The 23,799-nt window shown below is 40.6% G+C and overlaps 3 protein-coding genes across 5 annotated transcripts in view; all 3 read left to right on the forward strand.

Moving 5' to 3' along the window:
- tomm22 (translocase of outer mitochondrial membrane 22 homolog (yeast)) overlaps positions 1 to 2,958 on the forward strand; it is a gene marked incomplete in the record, with an annotated part of 4,776 nt that extends 1,818 nt beyond the window's left edge. The window contains 4 exon segments of the mRNA XM_032501561.1: positions 1,435 to 1,587; positions 2,064 to 2,182; positions 2,438 to 2,555; positions 2,756 to 2,958. Coding sequence (XP_032357452.1) covers positions 1,498 to 1,587; positions 2,064 to 2,182; positions 2,438 to 2,555; positions 2,756 to 2,830 — 402 coding nt within the window.
- Positions 2,959 to 4,709: 1,751 nt separating this feature from the next.
- On the forward strand, positions 4,710 to 11,404 carry dmc1 (DNA meiotic recombinase 1). The gene is made up of 13 exons (XM_032501542.1): positions 4,710 to 5,170; positions 5,839 to 5,883; positions 5,992 to 6,138; positions 7,800 to 7,882; positions 8,435 to 8,487; positions 8,898 to 8,939; positions 9,026 to 9,098; positions 9,400 to 9,491; positions 9,592 to 9,665; positions 9,894 to 10,008; positions 10,237 to 10,297; positions 10,435 to 10,551; positions 11,134 to 11,404. Exons 1-13 carry the CDS (start codon positions 5,114 to 5,116, stop codon positions 11,201 to 11,203), a joined length of 1,029 nt encoding a protein of 342 aa, XP_032357433.1. The 5' UTR covers positions 4,710 to 5,113; the 3' UTR covers positions 11,204 to 11,404.
- Positions 11,405 to 12,152: 748 nt separating this feature from the next.
- gspt1 (G1 to S phase transition 1) lies at positions 12,153 to 23,737 on the forward strand. 3 transcript variants are annotated; one of them, XM_032501512.1, is made up of 14 exons: positions 12,153 to 12,566; positions 12,860 to 12,943; positions 14,745 to 15,008; positions 15,098 to 15,131; positions 15,382 to 15,459; positions 15,702 to 15,882; positions 17,078 to 17,232; positions 17,505 to 17,645; positions 18,528 to 18,621; positions 20,039 to 20,119; positions 20,427 to 20,600; positions 21,290 to 21,379; positions 21,532 to 21,700; positions 23,313 to 23,737. In XM_032501512.1, the coding sequence occupies exons 1-14, from the start codon at positions 12,371 to 12,373 to the stop codon at positions 23,363 to 23,365; spliced, it is 1,794 nt and encodes a 597-aa protein (XP_032357403.1). In that variant the 5' UTR covers positions 12,153 to 12,370; the 3' UTR covers positions 23,366 to 23,737. The 3 variants fall into 3 exon arrangements, with proteins under 3 accessions (XP_032357403.1, XP_032357405.1, XP_032357404.1); XM_032501513.1 differs by having other exon boundaries at positions 12,154 to 12,566; positions 12,860 to 12,904; XM_032501514.1 differs by lacking the exon at positions 12,860 to 12,943.
- The last annotated feature ends 62 nt before the right edge of the window (positions 23,738 to 23,799 follow it).

A 23,799-nucleotide genomic window follows, 5' to 3' on the forward strand; every position in this document is an offset into this window, starting at 1 on the left:
TACTGTAATGCAGCCTTTAAAACCAGGAAAGATATCTTTTGCCATATTACAGAATTACAACATCCAAAATCTAAGACAATATCTAGTCTCATATCTCGATGTTAATATAATATCAATTTCTTGCCCAGCTCTACTGGCAGGTTTCTGCACTGCCAGACCTCCTGGCTAGTCCACACAACATTCCAGGATAGCAGGAAAACCAATCACAATCGTCTTGGTGCCTCTGCAAATTAACCTTGGGTAGGAACTTGTTTTGTAAATGGACTGTTCTTTGAGTAGTCGTTAAGACTAGAAAAAGTGCTTTAACATATTACAGGAACTATTCACACACATTCATACACTGTGGCTGAGGCTGCCACCTGCTCATCAGATAAATACTCACACACATTTACAGCATTGGGTGCAACTCAGGGTTCAGTGTTTTGCCCAAGGACACTTGGACATGGGACTGCAGGACCAGGGATCGAACCACCAACCTTCCAATTGGCAGGTGACCGCTCTATCACTGAGCCACAGCTCAAAAGATACTTCAGTTGTCCAACAGAGTACTCAGATTGGACAGATAGTCTGGATTTACCCTGCAGATATCTGAGTTAACCATAGTCCTAGTAAACATCAAGACATCCGGCCAAAAATTTAGGGACATCGGATGTAAACTCCAGCGACACCTGAACAATCCCGTGAATGAAACATTGTCGTCATGCTCTACAGCTGAGTTGACATTGACCCATAAGTTAAAATGGTAATATTTTTGTAGTGTTATATTTCCTGACTGTTACCCAGCACGCTGAGTTGCAAAGCAGAGGCAGATGTTACCATGTCAAGCATGAAAACGCCTTTTAACAATATTGCCAAAGGTGATACCCCTTTCACTATGTCGTTGTTTTAAGAATGTATTGTTTTCCAAGGCTTGATTTAACAATTTTGGGGTGTTCTACCAATCCTTAAAAATTATGTAATAGTTCCCTAATAATGCTAATTTAGTGGTCTAACATTAAATGGGGGGTTTACCTATGCTTAATGAGTGATATACCGATGTAGGCCTACTGTATATTAAAACACAGTTTTGAAAGAATGCAGTTGTATGATTTAAAGAAGTTAAATCTAAGGTCGGGTAAATTGCACTCAATTCTAGTCAAAACGAACATACATTACATGGATATTTTTAGCCAGTTAATTAATAACGTTTTACTTGTTGAGACCAATGGCTGCTATTAGACAGCCTCTACGGCAGGGGGCGCAGTTGACTTTAGGGTGAAGGACAAACTGACCCCTGCCCTGGTTTCGTCATCCGTCCCTGACAAGCCTCACGTTTCCCACTGTGACCTCAGCCTGTCGTTGGACAGATGCACGCCTCTTAGCATTAGCTTTAATGAAAGTCGGTGGGAACTCACTAGAAATACACTAAACTGTCGGCTTTACCGTGTCTTCTAGCGACTTGTTCGCCGTTCGCACAGCTTATCCAACCCGACAGAGAGCAGCGGGCTAGCAGGAAACATGGCTGCAATCGAGGAGCTTTCCCCCGCTGCGGGCCCGGTGTCTACCCGGCCCCCCGAGGACGAGATTGACGACGATGAAGATGAAGATGTAAGTGGCTTGTCATTCTGGTGTACTTCCAAAATGTGGATGAGGACACAAATTTAACATAGAGTCGCACTTTCTTGTTTTCAGCTTGTCCTTTTCTTGGCTAAACATAGCTAGCTAACATGACTGAAACGTTACCAATGCTAACGAGCTTACCACCTGAGGAGTCTGTTCTGACAAACCTGTTTTGAGTCTGCTGAAAGCATACACAGTTGTTACTTAAAAGTTGTATTTCGTCAAACTAGCTGTTGATTTCAATATCATGTTATTATTTTGAAAGTTATGACTGTGGAGAAATACTTAAGCATTGTGTTAACACTAGCTAAACCAACTTGTAGCAAACTTCATGATGGACAAACTGTATTTCCCGAGTTTATATAGGAGCGTGGATTTATTTTTAATGCATGCTTTTATCCATATGAGATGCTATTTGAAAGCACCAAAGTTTCGTGTCTGATGTTTGTGTTTGTCTCCTACAGCTAGATGAGACTCTGATGGAGAGGTTGTGGGGCCTGACAGAGATGTTCCCTGACACAGTTCGCACAGCTGCTGAAGTGTCTGCACAATGCTCGGTCTCACTGGCCAAGAAATTTTACAGGTATATCTCATCGCCTTATCAATGCAGGAATGTATGGTGTATGTATGTATGGTACCCCAGTGGATTGTCTGATCCCAGCAGCAGCATATTGATCCAGTCTTTGTTTTTTTTTTAGCTAGACTCACAGCTTCCAAATGAGTACACATTATAAATTGCTGGAATCTAATTTTAGAAATATTAGTCATTGGCTGGTCCATACCTTGGACTGGCACATCTTAAAAAGCCAACCTTAATCAAGTTGTTAACTTGTTTCAGTTTTTCCCGCTCGGCACTCTGGGTCGGTACTACCTCCTTCATGATCTTGGTCCTGCCTGTTGTGTTTGAGACAGAAAGACTACAGCTGGAGCAGCAGCAGCTACAACAGCAGAGACAGGTGGGTGTACATGTAACCAACACGTGAGAGACAGCCACAGAAACCCAAGGTTTTACAGGCATGCAGAAGCAAGTATTGACACACGCTTAGGAGTGAATGCAGTATGACACGAAATTGCAAATCATAATTGATGTGCTTGTATGTGACGTGGTCACCAATGAACGACCTGAATGATCTCTTTTTTTTTTTCTTCTTCTCAGATCCTGTTGGGGCCCAACACTGGAATGTCTGGTGGGATGCCGGGCATGATGCCTCCTGCACCTGGCAAGATGTGAGACACAGGAAGGGCCAACGTGATCCTGAGATCTGCTGCCAACGAAACAGCGCGGCCGGTCGCAAGGAGAGACAGAGAGACCATGGAGAAGGGCAAAGAACTGCAGTTAGATGAAAAATAAAATAAAAACGGAAGCGAAAGCTACTGCATGTCAACAACATGGCATTAGGCTCAATCCAGCGTATTGGATTGGCTGATGGGATCGGAGGAGGAGGATGTGATGCGTTTCTAACACTTCTCTCTCGCTGTCTCTCCTTACTCCATCATCATTCAGAGACTTATTTCCAGGAGCACTGCTTCTATTTTTTTTTTTTTTTAAATACTTATATCAATATAAACAATGTACTTTAGGGGATAGCGGGTTCAAGTGGATGCATTGAAAGACAAAAGGTTAATTGTATGTCTTGGTGTTTGCAGTCTTAAGGACATTGCTATACCTACAGTATGTGGGCAGTTTTGTCCATGAGCTTGCTGGTTCTACATCTATGTGGAGATCTAGGAGAATAGAGTATCTGACAGAAAGGTCCAATTCACTGTGGAGCACACTGTAGACAAGATATAACTGGTAGGAATATGTCCCATAGATGGCCTCTAGAAGTTCTACATGCTATATGACACACTTTTCTATGTGGTGCATTCCTGTTTGTACATTCGTTCAAAGTTGTACTATGTATGTATGTCAGAGTGCAATGCCTCTCATTTCACAGTTAATTGTTTTTGCTATATTGCTCTGGTTTTAAACAATAGATTGTATAATTCAAGAACATCAGGTTCCATGCTGTTTAACAATTCAAAAATTGTTGTGTCCTTTTTCATTGATAGTTTCTGAAAAGTAATTAATTTAAGACAGCACACGTCATAAGGTTTTGGACAAATGTGGTTGATGACATTTTAATGCTAAATGGCTCTATATTACGCTGACATGTCCAGTCTGCAAAGAATGGTATTTTCTATTCTGTTGCCATCCATGTGAATTTACAATCTCTTACCTCTGTTCAGTAAGCAAACTCATGTCTCTGATTTGTGTTCAACACGACCGAAGTAATTAAAACACCAAATCAAATGGATGTCATGTGTTAACTTTGAGCATGTTTGTCATTAAATCACCCCAAAAGCATGACATTACAATTTATGAATGAAAGACCAGATTAAGGGATTATTTAATTAGACACTAAAAAGGTAAGCAATGGTGTTCTTTGTATTGTAGAGTATTTTCTTTTCACAGATCTTTTTCTTAATCACATATTTTACATCTCAAAATAGGAATTATACACAAATGCCTAATAAACCATTATTAATTTTACAGCAGGTACAGGTGCAATCACAAAGACTATGCATTATGATAAGATGAAAGCACCTAAACATGCAGCCATAATTAACGTTATTATGGTATGTGCACTTGTGCATGTCCTGCTGTGACATGTCAACTTGCAGTGCAGTGTTGATGCTTGAGTTTTTATTAGTGTCATGCATACAACTATATCAGACCCCATGGCCTTATAAGAAACCACAAAAAATGATAAACCATAACCAGAATACAGCACATTCATTTTACAACAACAATATACTAAAGAGTATGGAAAATTAACAATATGCACACAGTTATTTTGAATGCCAGTGTCCTTTGATGCATTCACTGCGCTTTTTCAGCTCCTCGTCCTGTTGGTTATAAGCATGTACTATCAAATAATCGCTATTACTAGAGGTTGTAATGGGAATATGTTCTTCTTTTTTTTTTACAGTAACTAATGATCATTTAAAAATTCAAAACCCGCTACAAATCAATTCATGGAGGTGTCCATGTTCGCACCTGAAAGCAATAAAGTTACTTGCTTGACATGATTCATGTTCTCTCAACTGATAAAGTTATAATTTCCGACTACACTTGAATTGGACAAAATTCCCGGATTCCCGCCAGTTTGCAAGCTGCTTCAAGAAGCATAGAACAATTTTCTTTTTTTTAACTCAAACTTGCATTTTTTAAGTCAGTATCTATTTCATATTAAACGTAGTTGAAAAAGCAAACGTACTGGTTCTGATAGTTTTACCAACAGTGTAGTTTATGTCGTGAGCAGTTGAAAGACCTGACTAGAACCTTAGCTAGTTCGCTAAGTTAGCAATTTAGCTTACTTAAACAAAAGGTTAGCTAGCTAGCTATCTAGCTAGCTAAGTGAGTTGACCTTGGCTAAAGGACTTTACTGTATGAACCAGCAAAATCCATTTCATCTTCAACGTTTAGCTAGCTAACCTATAAGTACTAACTAGCTAACAAGCTACATCGAGAATGAAAACTGCTGAGGATCAGGTTGTGGAAGATGATACTTGTTTCCAGGATGATGAGGTGAGATTTCAATTTATATTAATGTTGCACTTTGATCATTTTTAACGTTATTGGCCTTCCATGAAATAAACAAATCACCCCCAGATAACAATTTATAACGTTACACAACACAAGTTAACCCTTGTGTTGTCCTTTTGTGTTGGCGTAAATTTAATCTAGCTATCATGCAATTATGTGTTGCATCTTCTTAGCCAAATTTATTCCAACATATTGACACTATAGTTTGACACTTATTTTTGTATATACCGGTCACTAAACCTAATTCATATTAAATTATATCTAATGTGTGAGTTAAAAAAACAAATTATGAGTGTTTTTGACCAATAGTTAAGATCAGATGTTGATGGATAATCATAGCCTGTTTCGTGTATGGAACCATCCCTGTTATTTTTGCCATATTTGTGATATAGAAACTTCGGAAACGGGTCAAAATTGACCCAAAGACAACAGGAGGGTTAATATAAATCATTTGTATTCAAAACAAACAATTTAGGTAACATTTCAAACACAGTCTAATATTTCTTTTAAATAAGCCATTGGTAATTTATGGTTAAGTTATGCTACTGACCTTTTAATGTTAAAAGCTATATTCTTTCCTTAATAGTCAAGCTTAATGATACTCCTCAGCAACTACCTCATTTATATTTTCTTTTTTCTAAACCTGACAGGAGTCCTTCTTCCAAGATATTGACCTCCTCCAGAAACATGGGATTGTGAGTACAGCAGGGCTGCCGGTAACATATAGTCAGCGTTGTCCCGTCAGATCAAAAGTCAGTTTTCTATGTGAGCATCTCTCTGTCCCTCATCTCCTGTGACCACAGAATGCAGCAGATATAAAAAAGATGAAGTTAGTGGGTATCTGCACTGTGAAGGGAATTCAGATGACTACTCGCAAGGCTTTGTGCAACATCAAGGGCCTGTCAGAGGCAAAAGTGGAAAAGATCAAAGAGGCAGCTGGGAAAATGCTGGTAAAATGGGTTTTCTATTGAAAATGTCATGTAAATATTTAACCTGTGGTTCTTTATTCTTAGGTCACTGAATTATTTGGGAACATTACAGAACATTGTACAGTGGGGTTTAAAAGTTTGGGCACCCCAGGTAAAAATTTGTATGTATTGTATTTGAATGTGCATGAAGAAGCCAATAAAAGATGGAAAAATCTCCAAAAGGCATCAAATGACAGAATAGACATTTTTATTATATGTCACAAAAATATGTCAGATTTTATTTCCATTATTTGTACTTTCAAAATAACAGAAAACAATAAAATGGCGTCTGCAAAAGTTTGGGCACCCTGCAGAGTTAATGCCTTGTACTTCCCCCTTTGGCAAGTATCACAACTTGGAAACCCTTCTTGTGGCCAGCCAAGAGTCTTTTAATTCTTGTTTGAGGTATCTTTGCCCATTATTCCTTACAAATGTCTTCCAGTTCTTTGAGATTCTGGGCTGTCTGTCACACACTGCTCTTTTAAGGTCTATCCATAGATTTTCAATTATGTTGAGGTCAGAAGATTGTGAAGGCCATGGCAAAACCTTCAGTTTGCGCCTCTTGATGTAATCCACCGTGGATTTTGAGGTGTGTTTAAGATCATTATCCATTTGTAGAAGCCATCCTCTCTTTAACTTCAGCTTTTTCACAGATGGCATCAAGTTAACGTCCAAACTTAGCTGAATTTTTTTTGAATCCATTTTTCCTTCTACTCGTGAAATGTTCCCTGTGCCACTGGCTGCAATACAACCCCAAAGCATGATTGATCCACCTCCATGCTTAACAGTTGGACAAAGGTTCTTTTCATTAAATTCTGTGCCCTTTCTTCTCCAAACGTACCTTTGCTCATTGCGGCCAAAAATTTCTATTTTAACCTCATCGGTCCACAGAACTTGTTTCCACAATGCATCAGGCTTGTCTACATGTTCATTTGCAAACTTCAAATGCAGATTTTTGTGGTGAGGACGTAGAAGATGTTTTCTTCTGATGACTCTTCCATGAAGACCATGTTTGTATGAGTATCTCTTTATAGTGGAACGGTGTACCACAACTCCAGTGTCTGCCAGGTCTTTCTGGATGGATCGTGCAGTCTAACGTGGGTTTGGACTTGCTTTTCTCACAATCCTGCGAGCGGTTCTGTCTGATATTTTTCTAATTCTTCCAGATATTGCTTTAACTTCCACTGTTCCTGATGATGGCCATTTCTTAATTACATTCTGAACAGAGGATATTGGCATCTGAAAATGCTTTGCTATCTTCTTATAGCCTTCTCCTGCTTTGTGAACGTCACTTATTTTCAGTTTCAGTTTTGTAGACAACTGCTTTGAAGAAGCCATGGTGCTGATTGTTGGGGCAAGGTCAGATGAGTCTGGGGATTTAAAACTTTAAGATTGACATCACCTGGTCTTTCCAGACGATGATTGAGAACAATCCATGACACTGTCAGGTCTCAGCTTTCCAAAGGGGACTGTGCATGCTATAAACTCTGCAGGGTGCCCAAACTTTTGCAGATGCCAATTTTTGGTTTTCTGCTATTTTGAATTATTATACGAATGTCTAATCTGTCATTCAAATTTTTACTTGGGGATCCCAAACCTTTGAACCCCACTGTATGTATTAAGTCATTTTCTTTACATTGTAGAATGTTGGTTTCCAGACTGCCTTTGAGTACAGCTCAAGGAGGAAGCAGGTGTTCCACATCACAACCGGGAGCCAGGAGTTTGAGTTAAGATTTATTCCTAATGTTGATAGCATGTATATAGTGATTTACAGTACCCTTTAGAACAATGTTTCTCAAATGGGGGTACGCATACCTCTGGGGATAATTTGGAGTACTGCAGGGGGTACGTGAACTTTTTGCCAAATGGTCATTTAAAAATATGTCATGCATAATTCCTAAAATTACATTCTTGAAAAATAAGTTTGAGAACCCCTGCTCTAGAACTTTACATGTTTTAATATGATAGAGCTCAAATATTTTTCATCACGGTCTTAATGGCTACACAGTTAATTTATATAATTTTGTTGCATAGAAAAATTAATACCGGATGCCTCAATTGGGTGATTTAATCCACAATACTTATGATTCTTTTGATAAAGCACCACTTGTCATAACCACGATATTGATACTATCAATGTCAAGGAATTTTTTGATCTCACCAAATACACAGACAATTAAAAATTATGTTTGAAAGTTTGGATTTCCTTTTGTGAGTCTGCTAAAGTATTGCTAATTCAAAGTAAAGATGTTAAACCAAATATCTTTTATCTCTGCAGTAAACTTTTGGGTGGAGGTATAGAGAGTATGGCTATCACAGAGGCCTTTGGAGGTGAGTTGTCTTTTTATAGATAATAATATATGTATATATATATGTATATGATATGATTATATTGTTTAAATATTGCTCAGTTTGCTAGTCTGGCCATCACCAGACCAAGCCAAGCTCAATAGATTTGAGAGCAGTGTTCTGGGGAGTCTGCTCAGCATTTTCTCTGCACAAGAGTTGTGACCAACGTGCATAGTTCAAATGAATGTGTACACAATTGGATAGCCCTTCAACCAATCAGACCAACGATCCGAGGGGCAAAATTGTGAGCTGAAGCAGGAGAATTAAACATGCAGGTTTCCAGACCGAGCTGCAGGGCGAAATCAAATTGCCATCAGAGTGGGCGCGTTTTATACAGTCTATCAGTTTGCAGGACTTGATCAAAATGTTTACTACATTATTTCATCCTACAGAGTTCCGCACAGGGAAAACCCAACTGTCGCACACATTCTGTGGTGAGTAAGAAGCCTTTTGAAAATGGCTGCTTCAAAGTGGTTGATAAAACATTGAACAAGTCAAATTCTGTGTCGTTTTTGTCTAGTGACTGCTCAGCTGCCAGGCGAGGATGGCTACTCAGGCGGGAAAGTCATCTTCATTGATACAGAAAACACCTTGTATCCTCATAATGGGAACAACCGCACAGCATGTGACTTGCAGTTTGGTTGATGTTGTGTACCCCAGTTGGTTATTTGTTGTCCCAGGAAGAACCTTGACTATAGATAGCACCACAGTCAACACATTGCCCCATACATGGCAGTCCACAATGTGCCGATTTTGAAAACAAATGTTTGAGAGATATTCCTCTAGTACTTGTCATAATGTGACTATGCAATGACTGCTTATGTCTGTATTAGTATCTTTTCTTCCTGTTATTCTGTTTCACATTATCCTTGACTCGTACCCGTCTGGTTCCAGCCGTCCGGACAGACTGAAAGACATCGCTGACAGGTTTAATGTGGACCATGGTGCTGTGCTGGACAACGTGCTTTACGCCCGGGCCTATACCAGTGCGAACATTCAGTTAATTTAGAACAGATAACTTTGACACTATCTTTCGGCCGCAAGGTTATAATATTTTGGTGTATTAAACTCTGTCTTGCTCCTCAGGTGAACACCAGATGGAGCTGTTGGACTTTGTAGCAGCCAAATTTCATGAGGAAGGAGGAGTGTTTAAACTATTGGTGAGTAAAAGAATGAACTCTAAAAGCATGTATCACATATTCATCATGTTTGTGGTTTTACTTCCCCCCTTTATTTTTTGTATTCTCTGTGTGAAGCTATTGGAGGGGAAGAATAAGCACTTTCTTGTTTTTCTTATGTTAAAAAACATACATGGCACACATTCTGAAAGCAGGTATTTTAGCTTTCTCATCCTTTGAGTCTCCTTCTTGTCTCTTCCCTGTTGTCAGATCATCGACTCCATCATGGCTCTGTTCAGAGTAGATTTTTCTGGTCGAGGCGAGCTGGCTGAGCGGCAGCAGAAACTGGCCCAGATGCTCTCCCGGCTGCAGAAGATCTCTGAAGGTCTGAACCAGGAGTGTGATTGTGTGCAAATTTGTAAAAGCCACATACATCAGCCATATCTTACCTGCCATGTACAGTACAGGGAATGTCTGCATAAATAAATATAACTGTTTGTTAACTAATTCAGCTTTGGTGTCCTTTACATGTTGGTCTCAAGTATGCGTAAAGTATAAAGGAATAATGTTCCTAATAATGATGATGTTTGGTTTTCATTTATGTTTTTCTTAGAGTACAACGTTGCAGTGTTTGTCACCAACCAAATGACAGCTGATCCCGGTGCTGGAATGACGTAAGAGTCATTGGGGGGGGGGGAATCTGACAATTTTTGTGATTGAAATTCTGTTTTGTTGCTGACTCCTTGAGTGCAACATTGTGTGAAGCTTTGATTGGCTGTTTATTTTTATTTGTGTCTTGTCCCTGTTTAAGGTTTCAAGCTGATCCCAAGAAGCCCATTGGTGGGCATATCCTCGCCCACGCCTCCACCACCCGTATCAGCTTGAGGAAGGGGCGTGCAGAGATGAGAATTGCCAAAATATTTGACAGGTTGTTGGCAGTTTTTGTTTACAATATCAATAATGCAGAATTTTTACATAATACACCATTTATTCTCTAAAATAATGGCACAAAGTAATGAGTGTGTTTTCTCCAATAATGGTAGTTTAACATACAACACTTCGCTGTAGTTTACCATTGCTTTTAGTTTGTGCTAAAGTAGTATTCCACCCCAAACTTATCTTATGATTGGAGTATTAAACATCCATTTTCAAGATCAAACTATCTTTATATCTGCTCATCATCAACATAGGCTTACCTAAACATACAGTATAAAAATATATCTTTGAACACATCTTTGGTTGGATGATTTGATATAGTGGTGAGCATGCAATGCGTAGTGTAGAGCTAGCTTACAGTATAGAGATTTTATTTTAACTGGCAGGAGAAGCTGTGCGAGATGTATAATGTATGAAAAATGTTCTAGGGTGTATGAGTAAACTAAAAATGGTTCCTTAGACTTGATTGTTAAGGACTTGGATCTCAGCCATGACTCTTATACTTAAATAATAATTTTATTTGAAGAGTTAAAACATTTGGGACTCACTTTTTCTCTTTCCTGATATCCCCTAGTCCCGATATGCCTGAGAATGAGGCTACGTTTGCCATCCTTGCTGGAGGAGTTTCTGATGCCAAAGAGTAAAGGATAAAAGGACGTGAGACACTTGTTAGTACAGCCCCCTGTTCTTGTCAGTTTAGAGTTATTTAGGGTATTTTTGTATGGATTTATTTATTGAGTTAACTTATTCAAGTTACACTGACAATTTTGGCCCTGATATAATTGATGTATTTATTCTATTTATATGCAGTGTTGTAATATTTTTCCTGTCTTTCATAGATCAAATAAACACAAAAAGACATCTCTTTGTTATGTACTTCTTATATTTCATAGTTCCTGCCCTAATTTCCACCAAGTGCAGAACCTTTGCGGATTGGCTCCGCTGCTTGTTGGCTCCGTGCTTCGCCGTCCGTCAAAACCCACCAGGTCTGGATTTGTTGCCGAACGGCTGTGGCCATGACATACAGCTGAAGTCATGAGGACCCACGTGATCTTGCAAATTCATGTAGACTAGAACCACAAAACCACCAAAAGTTTGGGCCAAATTCTCTGGGTGGGCAAAGCAGAGAAAGGGGAGATAACCTTGCCTCTTATGACCTCATAAAGGGCAAAATTCCAGCTAGACCCATCTGAGCTTTCACTTTCTCAAAGGCAGAGCAGGATATCCAGGGCTCGGTTTACACTTATTGACATTTCTAGCCATTTGGGGACCGTCTCCAGAAGTCATGCTCAGAAAGGGAGATGGGTGTAGAGGTGCTCTACACCCTGCTGCTTCAGCTATTTCAGCTTGTTGGTTGTCGATTGCCTCAAAGCACATTTTTCATGTGACATTGTCAAGTTTACCTTTGCACTCCCTAAAAGAAGGTATACATAACTGTGTCCCTCTGTATTGAGGTGTGTGGGTATGTTTATGTATTTTATTTTTTTCTCTTCCATTTATCTATAGATTGTAAAATCGATGATAAACATTGATGTATTAGGCGGTACCATGTTTGTACACGAAGCAGAAGTTCGGTGCTGGCCTCTAGCGGTGGTTGCAGGACATGCAGTGGCTGTGCTGCACACCACTTCTCGTCGGCTACGGGATCCATACGCTTGCGAAAGCAAGGTTTAACAAAGCAATGGGAACTTCACCAAATTTGCTGCTAAGAGTCTAAAAAACACCAGCAACTAAACGCGTTTTATTGGGACTATAAAAAACATCCACGTTCCCCGGCAGTGGAAAGCTTGTCAACTCTGGAAAAAGGAGCGATGGACCCGAGAGACACAGCCCCGGATTCGTGGGAGCTGGAGGAGGATGCCGAGGCCCCGGCTGCCGCGGCAGAGCTCCCAACTGCCTTCGCCGCACTCAACGTCAACGCCAAGCCGTTTGTCCCCAACGTTAACGCCCCGGTGTTTGTACCAAGCTTCCTTCAAGCAAGTGCCGTAGAAATCACGGCTTCAGACGGTGGGTGAATGTCAGACAGCTGGTTGGAAGTTAGCTTAACTCGCTAGCTTGCTTGCTAATCCAGCTAAGTTAGCCTTCCTTTCTGCAACTCGCTGTAATCAGTCCAGCCAGTGCCACAGTTATCTAATTTCCACTAACTAATCAACAAGTCTGCTAGATTGCTAGTCATGTGTTGTAATGGCCAGGCAGCTAATTTATAACACCGTAACAGTCACAACAAGACGGCAAACGACCATCCTTGTCTAATAAATATTTATGAAAGTTTAACATGCTTTCCTTTCTCTCCTCAAAAGGTGCCACTGACCCAATTGCCAGCATGGAGGTGGCAGAAACAGCCGGTATGCATCCACATTGTATTCCAGGCACTGCATGTTCAGGTTATTACGTTACTAATCTACCTGTTAGGCAGGTTGTTCACCACAGGACAGGTGTGGTTACAGGCTCAGGTGTGCACATCTACCTGCAGCCAAATTTAAAATGTCAGACCACATCTCGTGCAGACGAGAACTTGGATGCACATCTTGAAGTCATGTAGGTTCACTTATTGAGCCATATTTGGGTTGCTGGCCAATGTTCATGGGCCTACGTATCATATGATGCAACCTCACTTGTCCATGCCCAAAATAGACATCCCACTAGCACACACTGATATGTTACAAGCAGTGCATGTCTGAGACCTTGGTCTGCTGTGTATCAGAGCAAGTTGAATGTATTTGGTTACTCCAGTCACTTTCTGCCGACTAGTTGTAATTTGCCTAAGTCAGTTTCATTCACATTTCTGGCCTGACCCGGATGCTGTGTGCCTCTACTCAAGTTTGGGTTTTTTCAATGAAGTGTCTGAGCACTGCAGCTGTAGCAAAATGAATGACAAAGGAACACAAAAGCAAAACGGATGTAGTGTATATAAGAGACAGACATTTCCGACAGGCTTATTCATGGCAATACTTGTTCTAATACTCGACTTGTCACATTTTTCTGAACATGTCCAAAAGAAAAAATATAATCACAGCATTGACGAGACTGTCAACAATGTCAAGGCACGACTAGCTTTCTGAGTTACCAGCAGCTATCTGTCACTGGCTGATTATAAACGGGAAGGGTGAAGAAGAAAATAGGGCTTTGTACATGACTGCTGGGCTGCATAATTTCATAGTTACGGAAATGGGAAACTTATTAGTGCGTTGCTGTAGGAAGATGTTTCTTTTGCTGGGCTCAGCTGATTTCTTTTTACTTTTTTCTTCTTTTAGTTGTATTTGTTTGCTCTGCAGAACATTGTATTGAGTTTGAGTTCTAACAAGTGGACAGGACTAATTAACAATTAACTGCATGCCACGGACATTGAAGTATTGCAACTCTGTTTAGATCTGTAAAGGCAAATTCATTTTAATATGTTGTCCATCCTTGAGGTCTTTATGTCACATACAACTGTCATTGTTTTTGCAGCAGCTTAGATTTTTAAAATAGAATGAAGAATTTAAGAGGAGAAATTACCAAACATCTGTACAAACTTAGAAACCTTGTGGTTGAAAACCAAAGAGTAATTTGAGCTGCTTTTGTGACAGCAAATGCATTTCTTTTACTCTGACAGATTGGATATTGAAGTTACAATTAATTTAATTTAATTTCTTCTTGTAAATAGTGCCAAAACACAAGTTTTCCTGAACTCTTGTAGGACAGTTTAACAGCAGGTTCTCTGGAATAAAGATACATTTACATTTAGAATGAAATGGCATAACCAAACTTGCCTATTACAAAATAATTATATAATAAAACACAAAAGAAACATAATGTCTACAATAAAGCATATGAAGTAATGATAATGGCGGAGGAGATACATGTGAATAGGATGACTTGACTCAGTTCTGTCTTTGAAAATGGAATTGTTTTGTGTATGTTCAATGTGTGCAAAGGGTATCTTATTCCACATTTGTTGTGGAAATGTGGTCAAAGGATTTAAGTTTGGTTTAAACATAAAACTGGCAAAAATGTCTCATCTTTAATGAATTCCAGGATTCAGAATCAATCAGGATTCATAGTCAGTGCAGGGTTTCATTCCAGGCAAAGTAGGTCCTTAAATAGTTCCTCCTCCTTCCAAGCTGTGGGTTGCCTGTAGCATCCAGACCTTGAAAAGAAATACCAGCTGTACAGGTGTAGTAAATGAGTACTGTCTGGTTCCAGCTCCAGTGGAGAATGGAGGCACAGAGGCAGACATGACCACAGAGGAAGAGACGTGGGAGCAGAAGGAGGAGCCGGGGGGAGGAGGAGGCGGAGGAGACGAGGACCTGAGTTTAGGAGGAGCCTGTGAGGAGGGCGCGGCGAGGAACGAGGACGAGGAGATGATGGAGGAGGAAGAGGAGGAGATGCCCATGCCCAAAGTGGCTCCGGCACTGCCAGATGCCCCCAAGAAAGAACATGTGAACGTGGTCTTTATTGGTCACGTGGGTGCGTCTCATTTCCATGTATAGAGTATGTTTATTAATTTATCTAAGGAAGATTGTGGAAAGTTTTATTCATCTTTTTTTGTCTGTTAGATGCTGGAAAGTCAACTATTGGAGGACAGATCATGTGAGTAATCCAATTTAAAGTTAGTTCTGTGTTGGCTGATCACAGTGCTGCAGGGCTGCCCACTGTATAGAGAACTGTTTCTATACCACAACATTTCTGTTTATAGTTGTCACAATAGTTTTCTGCTACAGTGTAACGGGTTTTCCAGTTTAAGCGCAAGTTTCACTTTTTAATGCCACAGATACAATAAATATGACGTCACGTTGATGGCTGCCTGTTGTGTTAACTTTCCCTGTTTTCTGCTTTCTAGGTACTTAACTGGAATGGTGGAAAAGCGAACCCTGGAAAAATATGAAAGAGAAGCAAAAGAAAAGAACAGGGAGACATGGTGTGAAAAAAATCATATTTCTTTGGTATTAATATATGTGAATACATTGCCGTAAGCTGTTTTAAATATTGAAATGACAGCACCTCAAAAGCGCGGTAAATTTGACCTACCATACGTTATATATATATATATATATATATATATATATCTCACCAGCGAATCACCATGGAGTTCAATGTTCATCGTTATGTTTATGGAGCAGTTATGTAAAACAAAAGAATGAATAAACATGGCTGTTGCAGGTACCTGTCGTGGGCTCTGGACACAAACCAGGAGGAGAGAGACAAGGGGAAGACGGTCGAGGTCGGGAGAGCTTACTTTGAGACGGAGAAGAAACATTTCACCATCCTGGATGCCCCCGGGCACAAGAGCTTCGTCCCTAACATGATTGGTGGAGCGTCACAAGCCGACCTGGCCGTCCTGGTGAGATGGACAAACAACAAGGCCTAAAACTAACTAGGCCTAAACCTCAAACACACACACACACACAGATTAAATCCTATTCTTACGCATATTACCTAAAGGGGCTTTACTCGATATTCAGAACATTAATACATCAGCAGTAACTAACCTTTTGCTATGTAAAGACATAGTGGAGTAATGGCGTTCTGAGCACAGAATGAAGTCACACTCCCTCTGAGTGTGTTGTAATCCGAGCTTTTCTGTTCTTTGTTTTGATAGCCATTCCAGCTGTGCGTGCATGTGCATGTCCGTGCCTTGTGGGTCGGTATCTGACGCCAAAGGGCGTGCCAAAATGTCGGTATTTGACAAGTCGGGAAACGGCCTGTGAGAGCTGCTTGGAGGCAATCCCAGATCACCTTTTTTTTTTTATATCAAGTACAGCCCCTTTAATTATTCCACTGGTGAGACGTTTCACCTCAGCAAATAAGTACACATCTGTGCAGCATAATCCATTTTCCTATTTTATATCCCTGGCTCTCTGGAGCTCTGTGCCCCCCAACGGTCTGGAAAATGCGGCTGGACCGGCGGCACAGAGGTCCCCGGGAACAAAAACCTTATTTTTAGTTTCGTTAAAAGGTACCCAAATTCACCAATATGTAGGTTAGCACCACAGACGCACCTGTTATTCTGCAGCAACTTCTGCTGTTGCTATTTAGAAGTGGTCGAGCCTCGGAGGAGCAGCTGTTGGTAAAATATTTCATTTCCTGTAAATTCTTCACAATAACAGTCCCCCGTTATTTTGTTATTTACAAGCTTTCATTATGATGCAGCAAAATCAGACATGAAACATAAAATAAAGCAGATATACAAACTAAACTTGAAACAAAAGAGATTCAGTTAGAAGCTGCAAACAGTGCTGAACACACAAAAAGCTCCTTCTCTCCTGCACAGGTCACGCCCGGTGCCCGCCGGTAGACATGCATTATTTTACCTTAAAATGTACATAGAATTCTGTCATGCAGAGAAAAGTTAACGTCCTTCAGCACACAGACAGACTGTAGGCAGTGGTTTTTCATCAGTCATCGCACAGTTCTAATTTATGATTTATGCGAGAGTAACAAGGGATTCCCACGCACACATACAATCAGGTGAGAATGGGTCCTAACTGCCACTTAACACTGGAATTATTTCTGCCTCCTTTATTGGTTTGGATCAGGTGATTTCAGCGAGAAAGGGGGAGTTTGAGACCGGCTTTGAGAAGGGTGGACAGACACGGGAACATGCCATGCTGGCTAAAACGGCAGGAGTCAAGCATCTCATTGTCCTGGTCAACAAGATGGATGACCCCACTGTCAACTGGAGCCTAGAAAGGTGAACAGGGACTAGCTTCAAATAGATATGACGTGTTTACGTTTGCTTTAATGCTGTGTCAGTGGCGTTTCCACATTTAGTTTTATGTGTTGAAATAATCAATTACAAAAAGATGGCACCAAAAAATTAGAATTGATGTTCACTGTCTGTTTTATTCAGATGTGCCTTTTTATAGCTCCCAAGTGACTTCTCACTCCCTTTTGTTAAAATCCATGATGGTATGCATTTCATATTTCAGTAAATAATTGCATCTTTTCATTACTTTTCTGCAGGTATGAAGAGTGTAAGGAGAAGCTGGTTCCATTTCTAAAGAAGGTGGGCTTTAACCCCAAGAAGGACATCCACTTTATGCCTTGCTCCGGACTCACAGGTGCCAACCTCAAGGAGCCCGTAACGGAATGCCCCTGGTACACGTAAGTGGGCTCTGTGGATACACAACATGAAAAGCAGCAATGTTCCACGTTGGCAAAGTATGTCTTAGTACTCTCATTCATTTATCTTTCAGCAATCATGTTTGAACTCATGAGTATGGAAAGGTAAATGTAGGATAGCTGCTTCCCCTGCCAGCAGTTTTTTGTTCATGTATTGCAGTATCACCTGGAATCTGTCTGACTCAATGTTGATTCACAGCAGTGCTGTTCTTGGCAGCATCTGCCTTTTTAAAGGAACATATTGTTTTCCCAATATGTATGCAATAGATTGCAGCTCTATACTCTAGACTTCTTAAACATGTTGCCACTCAACAAGTCCTTATTCTTGTTTATGATAATGTTAAAGAAGACCAACAACATCTCTGTCTCACACAAGCCTTCTGGTCTCAAAACAAAGAAAAAGACTTGCACAGTTTATAAATACATATTTATCAAACACATAACAGTGAAGATTTTTACCAACTGTAATTAAGGAGACATTCACCAATAATAAGTTCCTAGGTATTAGTGAAGAGAAATTGTAATTGTGCACATGGTTTTATGAATAAGCGTGTCTCACAGCTCACAAGGTTTACAGAAAGGGATTAGGGTTTATGTTTTTCTGTTTATATGTTGTTTCTGTTGATTGGTTTGTGTGGAATCTGGACTTGTTTTTCTTCTGGTTCACACTTAATACACAGCTGTGATTTAATTGAAACTTAAACAAATACATTTGCCAAAATGCACTTGAAATAAGAGTCATAGGCTGTCACAAATCACATAGTAGCCCATGCTAGGACACAGTAGCTGCACTCATGAAGACATTTCTGATAACCGAAAAGAAATGTAAACAAGTGACTATTGTGGTTTTTCTTTCCTTAACAGGGGTTTGGCATTTATTCCCCATCTGGACAGTTTGCCAAATTTCACCAGATCCAACGATGGACCGGTCAGACTACCTATTGTAGACAAATACAAGGTAAACAGCTGGAGGCCATGTTTTTCCAAACCGAGATAAACAGGCCTCTGTAGCAGCTTGTCTTCTCCACAGATTCTTCCCAAGCAGATGAGTGGGTGTCAAATTTCTTTTGGTTTTTGTTCACTTGGCCAAAATCTTTTTTTTGTGTTCCCTCTCCAGTTTGTCACTCTCCTTCCTGTTGGGTGATCTGCCATGAGCACACACACATTCACAGTCACACACACACATGCGCGCTGCAGCCTCTGCATAGTCAGTGCTCTTTAAGATAATTCAGCATCTTGGCACTCGCCTCTGTTTAGATGTTGGAAGCCATTCAACACATACTGCAAGTGTTGGTGGAATTAAGTTTTTTTTGCAGCTCCTTCAGTTTTCCCTACCTTACTGTAATCATCTTTCCCTTTTCCACATATATTTTCTGTTTATCCTATTGTATTTAAGTTGTTTAAATACTCCTCTCTCCCTGTGATTTCACAAGAGCCTTATATAGTGGTTATATGATAAGAACTAAGAAGTCCCAACCAGAGTTCTCCTGATGAGCAGATCCGCTTTCTTCGCCGAGAGCTAGATCAGAAGATTGATACCACTCTTAAATCAGTTAAATATGAAGTTATCTTGGTTTGCTTGGCACAAAGACTGGAAACCAGGGAAACCGCTAGTGTTAATTAGTGAGCTTTAGTGGAGCTTGTCGACAGATTTTTCTTAAACATGGACAGAGCCAGACTAGCTGTTTCATCTTTTTCCAGCCTCAATATCTCATTTAACTTTCGACAAGAAAGCGAATAAGCGTATTTCCCAAAAGGGAAATTTGCATATTTTTCAGAGCATCGTGTTAGGCCATAGTTCGTGAAATTGTGTGGGAGTTTTTTGAGCTTGAATATTTACACAGTATACTCCGATGAGTTATTACAAGATGCAAGTACTGTATATTGGAAAAATAGTGTGAGAAAACAGAATACTAATATTTGCCTGCTGTTATGTTACAACCACATATCTCTAGAATGCCAGATTTTCACAATAAAAACAACCATGTTGTCAGCCTCACACTAATGTATTTTTCAGCTATTGCAATGGGATTTTAAATTGTTTATTTTTTGCTGTAGAAATGGTTGTATTTTGTCAAACCAAGATACATGGCTTTCATTGGACAGTGACAATGTGTATTATATTATTATATTCCAGAGGGCATTAGGTTTCACCTGTAACGTTATACTCTATGCACACAAGCCAGGTATTAGGATCTAAACATTTGTAGGCAAATACTCTTGTACCTACCCAGTTGTAGTGACTTTTCACTATTATTTTATTGATTGCTAATTAATTACTATAAAGTCTATGAAATGAATGACTAATGTGCCTCAACTTACCGATGACTTACACTAAATTGCTGTGATCATTCTTAATGTGTGTGCCCCTGAAGGACATGGGCACCGTTATCCTGGGGAAGCTGGAGTCTGGATGCATCAGTAAAGCCCAGCAGCTGGTCATGATGCCAAACCGGGTGAGATCTCCTCCGTATGACTTTGCTGCTTCTCACAAGGGACCAATAAACCTTCTACTAGGAATACCTTGAAGGTCTCATTCTTGTATTACATTTATTGCAGCCTAGTAAAGAAAGTAAAGAAGGACCTGTTACCTAAATGATAAAGTTTCTGTTCTCACTCCAACCATGTATCCAGTAGTTTTGGTACAGCAATGTTGTGCCAGTTTAAATTTATTTTAAAAGATGTGTGTGTGACCGTGTGTGACCGTGTGTGACCGTGTGTAACCGTGTGTGACCGTGTGTGCGTGCGTGTGCGTGTTTGCAGCACACAGTGGAAGTATTGAGCCTGCTGAGCGATGATGTGGAGACAGACGATGCTACTCCTGGGGAGAATCTGAAGTTGAGGCTGAAGGGCATCGAGGAGGAAGAAATCCTCCCTGGGTTCATCCTCTGTAGCCCTGACAACCTCTGCCACTCCGGTCGCACCTTTGACGCACAGGTACATCAACACCGGATGACCCAAGTCACCGCATGCTGACATCTGTTTGTTTCATTGACTTTCCGAGTCTTCATTACTTGAGGAGAGAATTTGTATCAAAGTCTTTAGGTTGAGACTTGACCAGCTCTTATTTGTTCCATTAGATGCTAACAGACCCTCCACCACACACTGTCTAGTGAAAATCCCAGCCTGGTGCTGCATAAAACACCTACAAATGTAAAAAGGTTCCCATAACAAAAAAAATGTTAACTGTTTGGGGTCTGTTTAAGCAGGGTCTTTGTAGGCCAGAAGCTGTGGTGCAGGCCAATTCATTTGAAGGGCAGCCGTTTATCAGAGCCACCGCTGCAATGCCTGTTAGCAGCAACACTTAGCTGCTTGTTTGAAGCACAACATTGTTGTGATTTGATTTATTGTGTGGTGTTTAGATCAAGAGTGCAGAAGCCCAACGGTTGAGAATGAGGCATTTAAAATATGCCAGCTGATGCTAACCTATTTCATCAGTGAAAGACACATTTAAACACATTTTTCTCCTCTTGTTTTTAAATATACGTCTATGAAGATATTGACAGTAAAGATAATAAACCAATATATAAACTAATATATCCGGCACTATTTCAATACTTTATATGTGTATTAGGAATATGTCAAGTCAACTGATCTTTGGACGTTGCTTTCCTCTTTTATTTCAGATCGTCATTATTGAGCACAAATCAATCATTTGTCCTGGTTACAATGCAGTCCTTCACATCCACACCTGCATTGAAGAAGTTCAAATCTCAGTAAGCTACTGCTCTACTTCCGAAACTGTTGCTAAAACATTTTACAGTATTGGAGTTTGTTTTTGTTATGTTTTTTATTTGCTCAGACAGTAGTTTTTGATCGCCTCCTGGCCTTACTGTATGCAGTTCAACTCTTTAAATCCCGACTGCAGGCCTTAATCTGTCTGGTGGACAAAAAGACGGGGGAGAAAAGCAAAACACGACCACGCTTTGTTAAGCAGGACCAGGTGTGTATTGCCAGGCTCCGGGCAGCTGGAGTCATCTGCTTAGAGACCTTCAAAGAATTCCCCCAGATGGGACGATTCACACTGAGAGACGAAGGTAAGGACGCTGTGGGTGTGTTATGGCGGTTTTCCACTGCGTGGTATCTACTCAACTCGCCTCGACTCTACTCGCCTTTTTTGGTTTTCCATTACGAAAAAAAGTCCCTGGGACCTGCTACCAGGTACTTTTTTTAGTACTACCTCAGTCGAGGTTCCAAGCGAGCTGAGGCGATACCAAAAGGTGACGTGAAAACCTGCAGACCGCTGGTTGGTCGGATCACTGCGTTTATAGCAAACAAGAGTGCGGAGTGTGTGTCCAGAACAAACGGGATATTAAAAAAAATCTAGCCAGACACCGACAGATTATTGACTGCACTATTCTCACTTTTCAACAGTTCAATATTAAGGGCTATTAGGGGCTTTATGTCGTTTCCAATATTGCACACTGTTATTTAAAAAAAAGAAAAAAGACAATTTATCAATGAAAAGTTTTTATTTAGCTTTTCAAGTAGAGCATCAAACCCTCCCGCACACCCGGTCTTCTTCCTCTGCACCCCGTGACAGTGTCACCACCGGCTCTGCTGGCCCAGATGCATCCCAGTCGTTGTCATAAGCCTCTCTGTGACTCTCATAAAGATTATACGAAGTCCAGCAGGTCAGAACCAGAGAGCTCACCGGTCGGACATCGCCCACCGGACGGTCTGCGGCGGCGAGTTTGCAAAGCGGGAATGCTCTGGAACACAAACCGTACACAGCACACATGTTGGTGTGTAATCATGGTTGCTAAAGTTCATGTACTTTATACAACGCTTACGTATAGTAAATACTGACCGGGTCCCCGAACACATGCAAATGTTAGCTAACGTTACCAGGAAACTTAACTTACCCTTTTGTGTTGGCGAACAACCGTCATGTCGACGTCTGAACTCCGTCGGAATTCCCAAACTCCCGTTTTTTTAGCGGTGATTTTTGTTGCTTCTTTTGAAACAAAACATTTCTTCTGGCTGTGGCGAGTATGCGACGTGCTGTTGTGAGTCGCGTTGAAAATTACATCCTCACGCGTAGCTATGGTGACCAGCCACGCTGAGGCGTTACTCATTTTGCAATGTAAAACGGACGTAGAATGTGTCGAGCCGAGTTGAGGCGAGTCAAGTCGAGTCAAGTCGAGCTGGTACCAGCAGTGGAAAAACGCCATTAGTAAGACAGCAAGTCAAGGTGCTATGTAGTTACTGTGAAAATATCAAAATGCTCAATCCGCAGATACATGCACACAGCCCGTATTCAGACACTGTGCCTTTAAATAAGCTGTCAGGACTTCTGGACAGTTGTGATGTCACGCCTATACTATACATAGGCTAGGCTATAGGTTTTAAGAGGGGGGTCTTAAAGAGATATGGGCTAAAACAGAGCTTTTCAGACAGAGGGTGAAACCAGGTATATTCAGTATGAGAAAATTGTGTTTTTTGAACATTAAAGGATGCAAACATGTTCTAGTACAAACCCAAAATACAAGTATAAACCTGAAAATAAACATAATATGGGACCTTTAAGCAAATATGTCTTGGACACAGATGTCACAGCAGAGATAATAAATTGTATATTTACTTGCTAATGTCTTTTGTTATTGCTCCATTTTGTCCCCCACTTCTCTTCATACACCCCTCCACTAGGCAAAACTATCGCCATCGGCAAAGTGCTGAAGCTGGTGCCAGAAAAGGACTAAATGCAACAGTGGCAGCATGCATGGAGTTCTTCCACCTTTTACCAGAGGATGCTGCTAGAGCCGACCCAAATAGTTACTCTCTCTTTACACACAGCTATGCTGAAGAGAAGAACAGGGACAACAAGGAGTGAAGGAGGTAATAAAATTGCGTCAAATGAAGAAAAAAAAGACTGAATCAGTTTTTATGATGAACAATATGAATTGAGAGACCAAGTCCAGTGTGTCAGCTTTCTCATATTGAGAGCTCAGCTATGCCACTAATGTAGCTACATGCCCCCCCTTCTGTAATCCCACGGCGAACCGTGCAGTCGGCAGGCCACGCCATTTGTTTTTAGAATGGAGATGGATGCAGTGTAACTGAGTTTGAGGAAGAAAAACAAAACTACAGAATGATTTCATATCATACAAAAAGACCCGAGTTAGCCTGTAGTTAT

This window comes from Etheostoma spectabile, chromosome 21 (assembly GCF_008692095.1).
Source record: "Etheostoma spectabile isolate EspeVRDwgs_2016 chromosome 21, UIUC_Espe_1.0, whole genome shotgun sequence".
Classification (NCBI taxonomy): Eukaryota; Metazoa; Chordata; class Actinopteri; order Perciformes; family Percidae; genus Etheostoma; species Etheostoma spectabile.